At 47.0% G+C, this 18,569-nt stretch overlaps 1 protein-coding gene across 1 annotated transcript; it reads right to left on the reverse strand.

Moving 5' to 3' along the window:
* Positions 1-4,424: 4,424 nt before the first annotated feature.
* On the reverse strand, positions 4,425-17,794 carry LOC119434746 (solute carrier family 22 member 4). Its single transcript, XM_037701824.2, has 6 exons — positions 17,125-17,794; positions 16,272-16,375; positions 13,878-14,032; positions 6,466-6,634; positions 4,828-4,957; positions 4,425-4,469 (listed from the first exon to the last, which is right to left on the reverse strand). The coding sequence occupies exons 1-6, from the start codon at positions 17,128-17,130 to the stop codon at positions 4,425-4,427; spliced, it is 609 nt and encodes a 202-aa protein (XP_037557752.1). The 5' UTR covers positions 17,131-17,794.
* Positions 17,795-18,569: the final 775 nt, after the last annotated feature.

Below are 18,569 nucleotides of genomic sequence, written 5' to 3' on the forward strand. Positions count from 1 at the left end.
ACCATGCCAGTGCCTACGACGTCAGACCCAGCAGAGAACATGCAGCGCATGGCAGCTTTTCTTCACCAAAACATGGCCATTATGATGACCACGATAGCAAGTCACGCGAGCCCAGTGCACGTGACAACGCTACCAGACCTCTCAGCATCGCTGCCTACCTTCAACGGAAGTGGCACCCCTACTTTCAAGCACTGGATCGAAGAGCTCGAGCGCATTCAACGACTTGCACGATGGGAAGACCTAACTCTCCTCGCCATTGCGCAAGGAAAGCTACGTGGAGTCGCAGCAGACTGGCATGCCTCAACAGGGCGACAGCTTACCACATAACCATCTGGAAGGCCGGACTCCAAGAACAATTCGGCGAGCAACTTTCCATGATACAGTGGCAACAGGAGGTCACAGCCCTCACACAAAAAGCCGGAGAGAGCCTACAGCAGTACACCTTTGCAAAGCTCAAGACCATGTCACGTTGTCATGCTCCCATTACTGACAAGGAACGCATCGAATACCTCGTTCAAGGCATTCGCGACGACCAGGTAGCCACATCAATCGCTCTTCAGCTACCCCGTACCGTGGACGACTTCCTCAGCATTGTATCCGAAGTGGATAGAGCAGTGGACCACGCCCGCCTGATCCGATCTCCACAGCCAGCAGAGCAATTCGCAAGACAGCCAGGACGCCCCCAGCTCCAGAGTGCTAGTGCCAGAACTGACAGTATTGTGAACTCCTCACAGACTGCTCGACCATGAACGTTCCAGCACACCACACGCATGACACCGCCTCCTCGTATTAACACCTCGACTCGACTCTCTGCGGACCAAGAGTCGAGGTACGAAGTCATTTCAGCTAAGTATGGTGCCCCAGCATACAGAAAAGGACAAGACTTGAAAGATGCGGTGTGCTACAACTCGCAAGAGAACGGTCACCTAGCAAGTAAATGTACTGCACCAAAGCAACCTTCGGGTGACAACAAGCCGACAGTCCCCAAAGCACCAACAGCCTGTGTTGGCCGTGTCGATGACACCCTGTATGGATCCAAGTTCAGATGTGCCGTCGCTACTGCTCACGTCAAAGGACTGGGAGAGATCAGTGCTTTCCCAGACAGCGGTTCAAACGTCATCATTCTTGCAGCAAGCTTAGCATCAAACCTCAACATCGAACCGTGGACCAAGCCACCTTTGCTTGTCGTCGGCGGAAGCTCCGTCATGCCGGAAGGATCTGTCTTTTTGAGGATCACTATTGGGCCTCTATCCGCAGTTGTCGAAGCAGCCATCCTTGAACGGAACGCCCTTCCCCTCATTCTGGGAGAGGATTGGTTTTACGCAGCTCAAGCTGAACTCCACTTCAAACCTCCGAAGCTGCCTGTGATCTCCCAGCCATCTACCAACGTTGTCGTGCAGTGCAAAGAGAAACTATTGCCAAGAATGTCAAATGCAGTGATTTTGACAACATCTGCATTGTCACGTTTTGATTCCTCGCAGCCCACGGCAAAGCCACTTCAATTCGAGTACGAGCCAGACGAGAATGAACCCTTGTGGAGCCAGCTCAACAAGGCGGCCCTAGTTCAACTGGAAACAACATGCCCCACAAGCCCACTCCAGACAAGCTCTTCCAACCCATTGCCTTCAGACCCACTTGCTAACGTCCCTGACGATCCCCTGAATGACATCTGCCTTGGAGCTCAGCTCAATCACGAAGAACAAGCAGCCGTAAAGCGCATTGTACAACGTCATGCTGGTCTTTTCAGCACAAGCCCTGAAGACATCGGTCTCTATGAAGGCATCGAACACGAGATTAAACTGGTGCCTGACGCCAAGCCCTATGGTCGACAGCCGTACCGTTAAACAGCCAGTGATAGACAATTTCTCGAGCGTCAGACAGCGACTCTGCTTGAGAGTGACATCATCCGACCATCCTATGGCGCATGGGGCTTTCCAGCGGTGGTAGTGACGCAAAACACCAAAAAGAGGTTGTGTGTGAATTACATACCTCTGAACCATATGACAGCGAATGTTCTGCAGCCACTTCCCCGGGCTGACGACATTTTTGATGACCTTGCTGGCAGCTCCCTGTTCGCGGTCTTGGATTTGTGCTGTGCATACTGGCAAATCAGAGTGAAAGAGGAAGACCAGGAGAAAACCACATTCATCACGCACCAGGGTACTTTCAAATGGACGCGAATGCCTTTCGGGTTGAAGAATGCACCATCCACCTTTCAAAAGGCGATGCACAAAATATTTTCTCAGCTAAAGCCTCGACAGTCCACATCAGGTGTACGCACATACCCGGACGACATCATCATCTTCGCCAACACATTGTCGGGGTTCATAGATCTTCTGGAGGAGACTTTAACTCTCCTGCAGCGGGCCGGCTTCAAGGTTTCCCTGAAGAAGTGCAGGTTTGCTGTTTCTTCGGTGAAGTTTCTCGGATTTCTGATCTCGGAACAAGGCAAGCAACCAGACCCCTCAAAGATTGAAGCACTCCTGCGAATACCGGTGCCAAAAACATCAAAACAGGCACTCTCTTGGCTCCAAACAGCCAATTTCTACAGACGCTTCATACGTGACTTTTCGAAGATTGCTGCGCCACTCCAAGCCGCCATTAGGTCTGTTGTGTTTGAGTGGACACCTGAATGCCAACGAGCCTTCGACACTATTCGCTCTGCACTAACATCACCCCAATATTGGACCATTTTGACGCTAATGCACCTACGGCAGTCGCCACAGACGCATCTGCTACAGCCCTTGGGGCAGTGCTCACTCAAAAGAAAGACGGCAAAGAGACTGTGATCGAGTATGCCAGTCGATTGCTCACAGAACCTGAGCGTAAACTACACAGCAACGTTTGGGAAGCTTTGGCCGTACATTGGGCCATTATAGTGAAGTTTCGACATTACCTACTCGGACGACGGTTCCATCTTCTGACAGACAACTGGTCAGTCGCCTGGTTGACGACAAACTTTAAACCGTCACGACGCTTCACGGGAATGCTACTCGACCTAGCAGAGTTTGACTTCTCTGTTGAACATCGACCAGGACGCCAAAATCATGTGGTTGACATGCTTTCACGTTACTCACGCGCCACAGTATCTCAAGTCCACACCCTCATCACATTGCAAGCAGAAGATGAAACATGCAAGGCCATCCGTGCAAAGCTTCTGTCAGGACAGGAGAACCAGAACTTTGTTGTGGTCAGTGATATCCTCTGCAGGGTTGTGAGTCTAGACCTGCACACAATTGTTGTCCCAGCCAAGATGCAACAGCAAGTCCTTGAACTTGCTCATGATGCCAATAGACACATGGATGTGTCACGCACCCTCACAAAGATCAAAGACCGCTATTGGTGGCCGAAGATGGCTGCTACTACGAAAGAGTATGTCGAAGCCTGTCAAGTTTGCCAGGTGTACAACCGGCCTACCACACGTTCAGTTGGCACAATGTGTTACATGCCTACTACTGAGATTCCCTTCAGTGCCATAGCTCTTGACCACATCACAATGCCAGGAACAGAAGAGAAGTACATCCTCAACGTCATTGACTTCACAACCAGATACATCGTCCCAGCAGCGGTGCCCACCACCTCAACCAAAGATGTGCTGAAGCACTTGCATTCGTTGTTCTACAGATTTGGAGCCCCTGACGACTGTCTCTCCGATCATGCGAAGTCATTTGAGTCTCACCACTTCAAGAATTTCATGCGCATGCATGGTGTGAACATGCATTTTTCAGTAACATACCGTGCAGCCAGCAACGGACTCGTTGAGCGCGCCAATGGAACACTTGTGACGGTACTTCGGAAACAATGCGATGGTGATCAGTCACTTTGGGTCACGAAACTGGAAGAAGCCGCTTTCGCTGTCAATACAACCCAACATCGAAGCACTGGCTTTTCGCCCTTCGAACTTTTGTTTGGGTTCATACCAAAGCTGCCACATCAAAAAGTCCGCCCACATCAAGCCTCTAACCTCAGCGAAAGGCTCCTGACACTGCCCGACCGGCGAAGCGAAGCAGTCAGTAACTCGGAACAAGCGCAAGAAACTCGGAAAACAATATATGACAGGACCCACTGCGATGCGTCATTTGACATTCGCGACTTTGTATGGGTACGACGACAAGAGCCTATCCTACAGGGATCTGAAAAGCTTAATTGCTCCCAAGTTCAAAGGCTTATACCAAGTCACACGCAAGCGAACTCCAGTCACATACGACGTTCGGCAGGTAACCAACTCCACAATGTCTACACAAGACACTCGAGTTGTTCATGTAAGCCAGATGAAGAGATACCGTCCACCATACTTTGACCCAATCCTGGCCCAGCCGACTGAGGGAGATGAATCCCCTACTTCAGACTCCGCCGAGTCGCCGCCCGAAGACCACGTCTCTGTTCACGCCTCCGCTGAACTTGTAGACGCACATACCTCACCTTCACCCGTAGAGGAAGCCTCGGCCCACCCTCCAAGTCGACGACCCCTGCGTCATCGCACACAACCCCGACATCTACAAGACTATGACCTGTCAATGCAAGCTAACTTTTCTTTTCCAAGTGGACTTGGACTTCTAAGTGGGGTGGGATGTGAGCTTCAGCTCTAAACATAGCTTTATTCAGAGACGAGGTCAAGCAACCTTGAGAGTGGTTGGACGTTTTGCGAGAGGAGAGCGGGGAGCCGAAGTTTTTTCAGCCTCAGACAATGAACGCAGTTTGTAATTTTGCCAATTAAACGTTTTTCAACCTTTCTGCCCGCTTCCTCCGCTCACAGTACAGTACAGTTCATCGGGAAATGAAAGTTTCTGAATTTTCTTTTATGTTCAATAGCGCCTCAATACTCACAATTAAGAGTTCCAAGATTTGTTCTTTTGTGACTTTTCTTCTGTTCATTGATGCGAGGCGCTGGATCGAATGGACCGCCTCGGCAACGCGACCAACTGACAGAAGCCAGCACGAAGACTCGGGAATCCAGCTGCGATAGAAAATCCGCATCAAATCAAGTGCAGTACTTATGTTTCAGGCCAGGCTGAGTGCAATGCCTGAGGTGTCGCTGAGACAATAGAACACCTCCCGTGCCACTGCCCATCTCTTTAAAATGAAAGACTTGGCCTTTGCACAGCTCTAAATCAGTAGCGTATAAAACCCTTCCCCTTGAACAAGATCTTGGGGCCATGCCCTCGGATATCGGAGCTACAAAAGGCCACAAAAACGCTTCTGCGATTTTTGAAAACTACCGGTTTGAGTGACCATCTGTGATTCGGATTGAGTGACTGTCAGCGATATACAGCAGAAAACTGTTACCAGATCGGCGATATCCACAGTGTACTTTCCCTTCTCCTAATCTTTCCTTCCCCTTTTTGCCCTCCCCCAGTGTAGGGTAGCCAACCGGGCCCAGTCCTGGCTAACCTCCCTGCCTTTCATTTGTCATTTTCTCTCTCTATCACTATACTTCCACTATACTTCATCATAACGAAGTGTGGTAAAAATAATGCGCAGAATGGTAATTTGACGGGCTTGTCACAACGCTCAAGTTTGGCATTAAGACAGCACGTGATTTCCATTTGTGTTTTTAAACGTGAAATTTATGTGTATTGACGCTGCGCCATAAAATAGAGCGCAGTTTGAACCCGCGTTTAAGTGATCACCGACTGATAACACGACAGGCACCTCACTAGACATGCCTAGGCCTGCAAATTCCGAAACGTGGCGCCATACGCAGTGCATAAACACCGTTAAAGGCGACGATAACCATACGTTCAGCACCGTTTCCTGTAAAGTCGCTGTTCGCGCGTGTTTGTAGAGATCATTGTCCATCTGAGATTTGAAAAAGCAAAGAAATGTAGCATCTTAAGTTTGGTACTGACAACGGTCCTACATCTGAGGGACAGAGTTGTGTTGCAAATATTGTCAGGAGAGTAATCTATCAACAACACATGTGCCTAGATGTTGGTAACTCTACGTACGCGTAACAACAAAGAAATTACAACTGAGTAATAAATTCGCACAAGAGCGTCAAGCATAACGATTAGTTCCTAAGTCAAGAATATTGAAAAATATATACCTATCGTTATCTTGCAAGGCCAAAAGTTCAGTGTATCAGAATGCTGAATAGGAAAGCTAAGCGGTGCGCTGGATGTGTCTGCCAAGTGGTCACTCTTGATACGCTACGACTAGACTAATGAGACCGGTGTCTGAACTTATCCCGATGGGCATTGAAACCGAATGCGGCTAAATTTCCGCCCAGTCATTAGCCTTCGTATAATATAGAAAACTCAGTCAACCGTATAACGGCACTAGGATCGCAAACTTCCTTTCCATGCAAATTTTCGGAGTCCATGTACGCACTGATGCGTCCGTTAATCCCATCTGGCTTGTGCAACAACAGCAAACTTTCTGTGGGGTTTTACGCTGCTTCTAGACTATTGAGAACTTGTTCGTTAGCCCCCCACAGATCTAAGACTTGTAAAGAAAAGAACGTACCATAGACAAAGCAGCAGCAGTACGTCGGAAATTGCTGCAGCATAGAGCAAGGCCCGCCAGCTCTGTGTCAGGTAGCCGTACCAGGGTACCGCGCAGCCCACCACTGCCCACGTGGTGGCCCACACAAAGGCCACCAGTGTCCTTCTGTGAGACACCGTGTACTCCGTCACTGCATCAAACGCCACACAAATGAATCATTGCTCAACACGGCAAGGCTGCAATTACGAAACAGGAAATGGAACATATCGTACTGGGCCCGCATTCACAAAGATCTCTTAATATATAATCTTCAGTAACACTCCAGCCAATCCTGACGCTAGATGTATTATCAACGAATGCGGCCGGCCAATGTCAAAGAACACTTACGAACGAAAACTCTTGTGAATTTGACCCCTGGTTACCAAGAACATGGAAGATATATGAAAGGTCAAATATGTCACCGAGGCTGTCTCTCAGTTGGCTAGAATTCAGAGGGATAGAGTATAGGGGAACAAGTTATGAAGGGAATAATGCAAGCAATTAATTCACGGAGGAGCAGGCACATCGTGTCTATATAGAGTCAGTCTGCTAAGCTCGTGTGCACCGAGTATTTCAACACTGCTCTGCCACGTTTTAGGACAAATTAAAGTTGAGGCCATGCTTCCGCGATCCGGATAGTAACAAAATGGCTGTTTGCCATGGGACCACTGTGCCGATGCTTATAAAAGTGATCAGAAACAAATGCAAACAGTATGTTGCAAAACATGGGACCTAATGGTCGACTGACACTTTTGGAGTTGTGGACTTGTGGAAAAAGGAGTGTGTCCCCGACTCTTGGAAAATAGCACGTGTGATACCTATATTGAAGCCTGGTAAAACTCCTCTATCTCTTGAGTCTTTTCGTCCTGTGAGTCTGACGAGCTGTTTACGCAAGGTCATGGAGAAAATGATTGACACTAGGCTGCAATGGTGGTGTGAGCAAATGAAGCACTTCCAGATCACATGACAGGATTTCGAAGGCGGCGGTGCACCATGGATGCAATTTTGGATATCGTCACCTATGTTGAACATGAACGAGCTAAGGGAAATGTCACGATAGCGGTTTTTTAGACATTAAGCGAGCCTTCGACACAGTCAGTCATGGTGATGTATTGTGTGGTCTACTAGAACTGGGAGTCTCTGGAAGGGCGCTGCGGTAGATATCCAACTTCTTGAATGGCAGATCAACATTCATTCAAACAAGCGAAGGAAAACTTTCCTCTCATAATTTTATTCAAAGAGTCCCACAAGGCAGTGTCTTAAGCCCGTTTCTCTTTAATTGTGTGATGGCGGATTTACCGCGGAGACTTCCACCTGCACTACACTACTCCATATATGCGGATGATGTTTGCATTTGGGCCTCTGGTTCATGTGCCAGCCTTGTTCAATCAATTTCGCAGGAAGGCCTAAACATTGTGGACAAATTCTTAAAGGAAAGAGGAATGGAGCTGTCTTACAGTAAGACGGCTGTGCCTTGAGGGACAACGTTTAGACATAGTAAAACAACACAAATTTCTGGGGGTTATACTAGACAGACAACTTTCTTGGAATTCTCACATTAAAGCCTTCGAAGAACAAATAAACTCAACAATATATGTTCTTCGCCGCGTAGCAGGCACGACATGAGGAGGGTCGGTTTCATCACTACTGAAAGTACATAATGCACTTATACTACTACTTATTATTATTATATTATTATACTACTACTTGTGCTACTAATTCATCACTACTGAAAGTACATAATCCACGTATAAAGAAGATAGCTTATTCTTCACCTGCTCTGCATGGAATCTCCCGTTCATCTGAAGAGCGACTGCAACGATTAATAGCTAGGAGCCTTAGAGTATGCTCAGGTGTTCCTCGAGCAACCTCAAGTTCCTTAGTAATTGCAGAGGCACGTCATCCTCCATTCCCTGTTATGAGGACGGTTGAAACCTGTCGACACTACTTTCGCGTTTCAGTGCAGCACAAAAGGCACCCACTAGCAATTTACTTACTGAGAAAGACAGGGCGAACATCAATACTGCGATTCAGGTGCAAGAAAATCTACTACCACATCACGAATTTTGGATCTCAGATATTTCCTACCGTCCATGGCGACTTGTCGCCCCAAAAACTGAACTTTCGGCTGACGGAATTATTTGCAAACGAGACATGTTTATGCTAGCAGACAACAACTAGCGTTATATCAGATATACTTTCGGTACCCTGGATGTATTCAAGCGTATGCAGACGTTTCTTGTCAAACAAATTCTCTACAGCTGTCTTTGTCATTCCAGAATGGAACCGAATACAGACGTTTAAACTGTCTCACACGACATCACCAACTACAACAGAGCTTTTTGCAATATTGTCTTTGTTACGATACATAAATTCAACGCAAAAAGGGAAACTATCGGTCATCCTTTATGACTCACAGGCAGCGTTAATGGCCCTCCAAAGATTTCTAGAAGCGAGCAATATTCTCGGAAGCCATTGAAAAGAATGTTTATCTGCGATAAGCTCACTCTATGGGATTTTTATTTTATCTGAACTTGGTTAATTCAACAACTGGGTTCACGCACCTTCATTTGAGTCTAATACGTGCTATCTTATGCACCGTGATTTTAGTACAGTTACGTGGCCGGACTTTGTGTTTACATTAGTGCATCTATGTGACTGAACTTTGTGTGCTGTTTTTCTGGGTTGACTTTCAGTTTTAGTGTGGCATTAGTGTATTTATGTGACTGGATTTTGTGTTTACTTTAATTTGCCTTTGTGACTGAACTTTGTGTTGCTGTGTTTCTGAGTTGTCTTTAGTATTAGTGTGGCATTAGTGTACTTGTGGGACTGGACTTTGTGTTATTGTGATTTGGAGTCGAGTTTTAGTTCTTTCTTTAGTTCTTTTCATTCTTTTTTTTCTTTTATATCTCTATGTGAAAAGGAGTAGCCGACGCCAATTAAAGGCGACAACAACTCCTAAATACCATATAAAAATGGTATTTAGGAGGGCACTTCTACTCTGCCAACAACCGCGCTCGTCGCTCGTCCGCACCGTCTCTTATCGCCACACGGCTCTGACCTTTATGCGCCGTGCATTCGCCGCTCAGTTTCCGTTGAAGCGATACACCGCACGTACCTTCGCCCGCTGCGGCGTATGCTTGCTGCCAGCGTTTTGATAGTCGTTGTCTGCAGTCATTCAGTGTGATCTCTTCGTGTTTGTTTGTGCGCGCTCACACCACGCTTGTTCATTCAGTTAGTAATAGTCGGGTCACATTTTCCAACGCACGCTACACATGCAATGCTGCCCGGATCGGCAGTACAGCGCTACAGGTGTGTCCCTTCGCACGCGCTGCCCACGGGAAGCGCTTCTCATCAACACCACCGTTTCACACGCGCCTTCTCGTGGTCATCGAGTCTCTCTTCATGTCGGTCTACTTACGCCGCAGCACACCTGCTTACTTAATCAGCTCATGTTTACTACAATTCATATTGCTACCAAAGCCGCTCACCTTACTTCGTATGACATTGCTGTGTTGATATCGCATTCATTGCTTCGCCCTTAGGGCGAAACTGTGACATTTTTTTCTCTCTATCGCGCTCTTATGTTATCTTCCCCTCTCCCGAGCATTGCGCGCGCGGCGCGCTTGCTCTCCTTCCATCTCCTTAACGTCCCACGTCAAGGCAACATGTGCACGGCACGGAGAAGAGGCGAGGCACACGCCGCTCCGCGCGATGGTTGCTAGGCAACGTAGTGACGTCATAGATCGGCGAGGTTTTGCGGCCGTAGGCGGCACTTTTTACGGTTATCTAGAACAGCTTCGCTGTTAAAAACCTTGCACTTGGCCGCGCAACGCTTGAAACAGCGAAGCTGGGCGATCGTAGCCCAGCATTCTCCGAAAGTGCGTGCGAACTTTTCATCCTATCACTTATGATGATGATGATAATTTCTTTTCGCGCATCTCGGACTTACGGCCGTCATTGCGCGTTACACAGCGCAAGTTGCAACACAGACACCCCGTTCCATGAGACCCGTTCCGTGAATGCGTCTCTCTCTCGCTCTCATAGCGCGCAAAACCTCTTCACCTCGCAGAGCACGAGCGTACGAACGCGCTAGCTGTAGACGAAGACGACGACGCTCGAACGCAATCATATGGTTCGCATAAATGCATGCTCTGCAAGCGCGGCTGTATAGCCTAGTGGCAAGTGGCTACGACGCTAGCTTTGGGACCGGGAGTACGCGGGTTCGAATCCCGCCTCGGCCAGAAAGTTTCTTTTCTTTCTTGGTAGGTTCTTGCTACGCACCACAAATTACGGCTAGCTTTAAACAGCTTCGATGTTAAAAAGGTCGTAGTAGTTACTACCTATAGTGTCACACAATTTGCTACCTTATAGAATAATTGCAGTTGGTAACGACATATTTATTAACATAACTCACTAAACAAGGTAGTCACTGGTACGAATGGGTCTGCAGCTACCTATTTCGAACGCAGTTAGCCCCACCTGTCTAGTACACTGTACCACCTGATTCAAGGTTGCTATTCTGTAACACATATATCGGACCCACTGTGGAGTACGCCACAGCTAGTCCGATATATGCAGCAGAGGTGAGAATATTTGTATTAGGTGGTGCTAACTTCGTTTGGAATTGGTAGCTGAGAACCATTATAGTAACAGTGACTACTACCTAGTTTAGTCAGTTATGTTACTAACTATATCGCTACCAACTGCCGTTACACTAAGGTAGAAAATGGTGTGACACTAGGTAGTAAATGTCACGAAGCTGTGTGACTTCGAGTACATGTTATTTAAATAAATGAAATCACGATGATGAAAGTCATCGGAAATGACGAAGCCGCTTGTAAATGCGCACAACAAACAAGCTATAGCTAAACACAGGGCAAGTAAAAGGAAAACATACACAAGGAAAAGAGCTGAAGTTCACGCAAGCGGTCAAGGTACATGAAGAGCGTTCACCAGTGAAGTGGACACGATGTACAGTCAGGGCAAGGAGCGCGCGAAGAGCAGATTGGAGCACGTCCTGAGGATGAAGCTCGGCACAGCGTCGATCCTTCAGTATACCGGAAGCGGCCGGCCGCCCTGTCGACGTTCATCGGCCGGAGCTTAGCTGAGGTATTGGAGACGCCGGACAGACCTGGGCTGGACGCCCTTACGGCGTTCGCCTACCGCAGTCTTCAGGAGGGACTAGATGAGGCGCCTGCGTCCAGGTGGGAGTAGGGAGCCAGCTGTTGCGACCACAGGCTGGAGTAGCTGCTACCCCCGCGCCCCGGACGCCATCTTCCATCTTCCGCCGCGTCTTCCGCGATCGCCGGCCTCTCTCCGAATCCTGCGGCTGGCGAACGCCGTAACGGCGTCCAGCCCAGGTGATTGGTGGTGGTTAAAACATTTATTAATTCTTGAGCCTCATGTTTACAGCCTACGGGAGCTTATGGCTCCCAGCGACGCTTAGAACCCAGCCCACCAGCTGCTTTTGTGCAGCCGGGTCCGAACTGGACACCGCGACCTCCCATCGCTCTATGTCGGTGAGTTGCCATTCGGAGGGTCGCTGTAGTTCAGAGCAAATGTGGAGGATATGGTGAAAGTCTGCTCTGGGTATACCACAGAGGGTGCATTCAGGGGAGAAAAGGCCGGGGTGGATAAGGGCAAGGTGAGCTGGGGATAGAAAGGTACGGGATTGGAGCTGGCGCCAGGCCACCTGCTCGAGTTTAGAGAGGGATTTGTGGTTGGAGTTGAGAGCTTTGGTGGAGCAAAAATGGGATATGGAGTGCCAGAACCGTGCTGCTGTAATGAAAGCCAAGCGCGCTCGTCAGAGAGAGCAGTTTCTAGCTGAGCAAGCTCGTTGGGCAGAAGTGGGTCGCATCTTGGAAGTGCAGATAGCAGCCCTCGAAGCAAAGTACGCCGATAAATCTCTTGATGTGATGGATCATTTAGGTGTCGGCTTAGAACAGCATATTTCAAAGATTCGTGCTATACCTAAAACAGATCCCGTAACTGAGAATGAGCAGTGCATGACAGACGCATCTGGGGGCTAGTCGACGAAACCTCAAGCTTGTTCTAATCTTTCCCACCAGTGATGGAAACGCACTCTCTCACCCCGGTATACCTTTACCTAGAGAGTACGTGCCGGTCAACAGGAATGACGCATTATCTCCCATGACGGGGAAAGTAAATATGCTGGTCAACCAAGGGCTGACAGTTATTTCAGATCCTCTTGATATCGATGTGGAGAACAGGCAAGTGTATGCTGGCTGCCAGAACAATAAGATTTTGTCTGTTAAGATGACCGAAGAGTCATCCGTGCTTTGTGATAAAGTACCTTGTTTTCGATCAATGACCACTCGAGTCTTTTTCAAACTTATCGTCTTTTCAAAAGAAGGTGGTACTGTAACTTGTGCAACTTTTGACAATGTTACAAACATGTATTCTGTGCTCGGAGTCACTGATAGTCACAAAATCCCACGCAGCTTCGTGACATACTACTACGACCCTTTATTTTTTTTTTAAAGTGATATCACCACTGTGGTCTTTCATGCGTGTGTGACGGGAGCTTTCAGTCTGCTACGTTTGTGCTCAGGATCATTATGATGTGGCAAATTAGTAGTACGCGGTATCCGAAAGTTTCTACATGCAGCTATTTTCTCTCCTATGTACAATGACTTGACAATACACATACAATACGCTGGGCTTTGGGGAGTTTGCCCCACAAAGCCCAACGCATAAATTTTGATACGCTGTTTGGTACTTCAGAATGGTGATTTAAGTTAAAATTAACACAAAAGACACAGTAGCGTTTTCGGCAAGCTTGTGCGGAGTTTCAGCTGTGGAACGGTCAGAAAACCAATTAAGCAATGTCTAATCACTATAGTGAAATAACATTTCACTGTTGTTGTTTTTTATACGCACCATGCCCAAAAATAAATGTGACGAAGTTGTTCAACTTTTCCTTCATGTCGATTGGTGTTTGCTTTGTGGCGCTAATTAATTACTTAACACCGCTTATTCATTATATAGTATTTGTTATTTCACCGCTTCAAAAAATAAATAAGTTGTTACAGAAAATCAACACTTTAAATGGAGCTGTGTTAGAACGGTGTATCCTCCAATACATCGTTCTAACACAGCTCTCAAACATATATTTTTATATATTATTTATATTTATTTTATTTTTTGCGGGGGAGGCAGGGAGGTTTTGGCATTAGGCCGGCCGAGGCAATTTAACTTAATACTCCCTCCTTGTTTTAATATGAAGTGACCCTGCGTGTTCAGTACATTTCTCTCGTCGGAGTCCGTGGCAGCTATACCAACGTGTCTACTACGTAGTTAAAGTAATGTCACATTCAACCTAGGGCAACGGCTGCCAGAAAATAGCAACAAGAAGGACCTACACGACTTACCTAGAACAAATATCGCACTATTAACGGTCAGTGAGCCCATGCCAGTAAAAAACCGAAGCACCGAGAATCCCACATGATCGGTGAAAAAGGTCCCAGCGACGTTGGCACCAGTTCCGATGAGTGTCAGTATCGCGGCAGTCTTCTTCCGTCCAATTCTGCACTAAGAAAATATACGTTCGGGAAAGCACATTTCACTGAAAACATTAAAAAGTCACTTATCACTAAGTTTGTTACGAACGCCAACGCATTAAAAACGCTTCAAGACCAAAAACGGAATCCGCCTTATAGTCATTCGTAGCTTTCCCGCTTCCTTTTCAGTTTTTACGCCCACTTCTAATTTCTTCCGCTGTTCTTTACTGACATTGTTTGAACTATAGAGACTTCCCTTTAATACAGGGACGCGCATTTCTCGTTGAAAATTACATAAAAATGATTTTGCGCTTACCGCTGGTCTGTGCGTTGAATGTTACACTCGGTACGATTACTTGCCTGGTTTTAAGAAAAATAGGCGAAGTTGGGCCTTTGTCTATGGGGAAGCTAGCTGCTGAGCGCTAGCATGAACTTGTGGCGCAGCCTGTGGGCAGCTGCGGAAAGGAACCGTCCCAGGACGGTTGCCGCGTGTTGCCCGTTCGCTTGGAACACGCAGCAACCCTCCCTGGACGGCTGCTTTCCTGAGCTTCTGACCGGCGGCGAGACAGGTTCATGCTAGCGCCTGCTAGCGCTGCCTTTGCAGCAGCTAGATTTCTCACAGATGAAGTCAATCTCGAATTTTTTTAAATCAGGCAAGTAACTGTACCAAGTGCTACATTAAACGATTCTGGCCTCAAAACTGCGATCTTACTGTAATATTTCACTAAGAACTGAAGATCAGTAAGCGCAGGATCACTTTTGTAAAATTTTCAGCGAAAAACGCATGTCCCTTGCATGTGTGACAAGGCTTAACTGTGATTACTTTTTTTTTTCGCTTACCCTCCAAGTAAAGATTCCAAAACACCCTTCCCGTTCCCGTAATTCACAATAAATGCATATTGCTGACACTCATAGGACAAAGAGCCGAAGGAAACCATTAAAAGGTACGTTTGTCGCTGTCATAGCGCTTGACTTGAATAAAATACAAATTTTACTCGTTCCTTGTTCCCAGAAGAGCCTTTGACGGCACCATATAAATCCCCCCCAAAAAAACAAAAACAAAATTTGTTTCCACCTGAATGTGCAATACACATCGAGAATAAGCGTAACCAACGACAATACAAAATATTCCGCAGAAACTTTTTCCAGTAGAAAACTGGAATAATTGGACTTCACCACAAGCCACCTGTGGCTTCGTTGGGAATTTGTACAGACATTTCACGTCATATGTTAACCATAGATTGTATTACATTAGCTCTACGTCACGTGTGTGACACCACTGCAGCCGGATCTCTTTCATTGGCCTCTCTCCTCTGAGCGTGCTTTCGAAAGAGAGTGAGTCGCGTGTGAAGCTTCACCCTCGGCCTGTGTTCCCAACTCTAAACCAACGAATGACGCTTGCTGCCTGTAATTCAATGTTGACCGAAGAACATTTAGCCAGAAACTTCGTGTTCAATACCAAAACTCAGCCAGAAAAAAAATGCTGGTATGTTGCCTGTGGGCAACACTCGTCAAAAAGGGTTAAAGGTCCGTTGATACAACCGGCACTGCTTCGCCAGATATAATGTCTCAGTACAGTTAGCACTGTACGACAGTGCGACTTGCTAATATGTTGCTCGCCAGTTCTGCCCGGTACATTACGCATTTGTAAATATACTTTATTTCTCCGTGACACCTTGGTGGAGGCCCGCGGTTTCTGGACAACACGAAGCTGACCAGTGAAGATCTCGCGGGCCCTAAAACCGTGCTTACCGACGACTAGAACAGTTCCTCAGCCACTATTGCATCGGTCAAGTAGTCGAAAAATAATTATGGGGTTTTACATGCCAAACATACTGCCGCAGCCAAACGACTATGGGACATTCAGTGGTTTAATTTAAGGGGCGGAGAATATGTTTACATATATGCTACCTACAGGGTAGAAGCAGCAGTCACCAGACGAAGCAGGTGTGCACCCCTTCGTGTTCATCACATTCGTGAAAATGTCCGCCCACGTTTCAAGTAGGCTGTAGGCATGCAGCTTTATGCATCGCGAAACTTCATATACTGACGAGAGGTCATAACAAAGCACTTATTCGGTCAATGAACCCCTTAGTGATTAATTAATTGCACTGCGCTCGTAAATGAAGGCCTTCTGTCTGAATAACCGCCTTCAATATGCCAGTTGACGAAAAGCTGGTCTCTGGCACGCGTACTTATTCGACGAATGAATGAACGCAGCTACATTCTGTACCACCAGTCACTATTGATACTTAAAGTGCATACCTATCTGATAACGTTCCGCAGATCAAGTAGCCGACCATGGAACCAACCCAAAATGCCGTGTGGACCGTGTACAACTTCCAGCTCTCTCCACAAAACCACTGATTCTGCCAAGAACCGAAAGAGAAAGCACATCCAGCTCACACTTCCGAAAGAGGGAGGGTTTCACATGCACACGCACCTAGCTGCTCAAAGGCAATATGAGCATTCTTCCTCTCTGACTTTTCGAAGGTGTATGTTGCTTATCATTCGATACTGTATACATTAGAAGTGGGATAAGTTGTTTGGTCGTCTCTGAAGAATGTCATCAGTAGAAGTGCAAATTCTTCTGAAGTTTGGTGAAGTAGCCACACCATAGCTTTATTTGTAACGAGTCGCTAACCTCGATAAGGTATTCTCCTCATCAGAGGAACAGAACTCATTCGCATTATATAGTGAGTGAGGCAAAGGTTCACTAACTGGTAAATAGAAGAACCGATACTTCCGATGTTCCTTAGGTTTAACGTTTCTGCAAGGTTGCAAGAGTCGGCACCTCTTGTTTTGCCATCTGTAAACAGCCCACTTACGCGGATCACAGCAAGTATTCTCGTCGAAGCTATGGACGTATCCAAGACAAGCTAAATGCGGAGGACCCGTCATATTTTCATTCTCTTTCTTTTTTTTTCTGATTGGTTGGGCAACGGCTCTCCAAGCGATAAGTAACAACATCAAATCCACCATAAATGCCCCGCGGGCTACAGCTGACATTCTTTACGGCGGTAAGAAAGTTCTCGAGCCCCAATTTTCTTAGGTGTGGCAGCACACATTATACGTGTGCGCAGAAAAATGTAATTTATTAGTCATTTCTATCGCTTACCTCCATAGTTATGGTCTGGAAAAACTCGTTCCGGTCGTACTGCCATCCTGTAGGACAAGACTTGAGATTTTCCTGAAAGGTTGTTTCGTTGCGGTAAGCGTATTCCAAGTAGGAAGTGCACGGAGGTCCTGACACTTGCCCTGGGCAGTCGGCTTATCTCATCCACCGAAGGTATGCTGTCCTTCGGGAAGCACCACTGGCTGAACGGCGCCACCGTGATTAGGAAATGGCCAAACACGTACAGGGATGTGTGGAAGCCGCTCAGCAGCAGGAGCAGCAACATGGCGGTCTTGTTGAACAAGCCGAACCCACCGGCCTTGACTAGGACTTGCTCGAAATCCATGCCTCAGATTTGAGAGTGCATTTAGTTTCCAATAACGTTCATTTTCCCTTGAACTCTCCTCCGGTTAGCTGAAAACGAAGCAGATAAGTATGGCTTACATTGTTCTACTATTACATGCACCACCAGCAATGCAAATCTGATAGATTGTCCTGGTATGCAATACCGTTATTCGTTGGTCGGTTCGTGCAATCACATAGATGTGGTGAATCTAGGGAAACGCGCATGAGATAACTTCTGTTTGTGAAAAGGTGGTCAGGCAGGGCTACCGCCAATGTGAATTGAAAACATTATCACTGCAAGAAACGCCTGTGGTATTGAGCCAACTTTAGGCGCGTCTATGGCTGCGTAGATTTCATGTTTGACTCTAGTACTGATGACTGTCAGAAACTCAGTAGTAACAAAATTTCTCCGCGCCTCCTCCCCCTCCCCCTCGCCCCCCCCCCCCCTCCCACCCGCCTTTCCTTTACGAAGCCTTGTCAGTTGCTGGGGCTCATCTGAATGGTTGCATCAATGCTACACCTTACTTTATTCTGCAGTTTTTGTCTTCTTTACCGAGCCGATAACATATTCCGTTGCTGAAATGGAGCAGTGGTCTCTAAATAACAACGTAAATCATGTATTGTGTTTCCTTTTTTCAGAACACCAATCTGACTCTTCTGGCTTGACGTTCACAACTGCTAGAAACAACTGAAGTATCTGCTACCGATTGTGATGCACAAAATTCAGAATTATACATGCCGTGAATGAAGTTGACTCCGTGAATTCAATATGCATGAACCGAAGGAATGAACGAATGAATGAATGGATCAATCAATCCATGACAGTTAAAGGTGCAAGTGAAGTGAGCTTGCCCTCAAAAATGATTTGTTCTGATTGACTTTTATCCTGCTGTCTTCCTCTCGCGCGCTTTTTCCAAAGTCCTTTGCCATGTACCAAAAGCCGTTGCAGTGCTATACTGCTCACAGCTGGGCAGTTTCGTGTAAAATATGCAAACAGAAATATGCAGCGCACGTGCACGGTGGAAATTTCTCTCCAGTAAAAGAACGAAGCTGTTCATGATTCATTCGGCCCTCTCGCACACCAATGCTGAAAGCTTTCGCTA

This window comes from Dermacentor silvarum, unplaced genomic scaffold, assembly GCF_013339745.2.
Source record: "Dermacentor silvarum isolate Dsil-2018 unplaced genomic scaffold, BIME_Dsil_1.4 Seq215, whole genome shotgun sequence".
Classification (NCBI taxonomy): Eukaryota; Metazoa; Arthropoda; class Arachnida; order Ixodida; family Ixodidae; genus Dermacentor; species Dermacentor silvarum.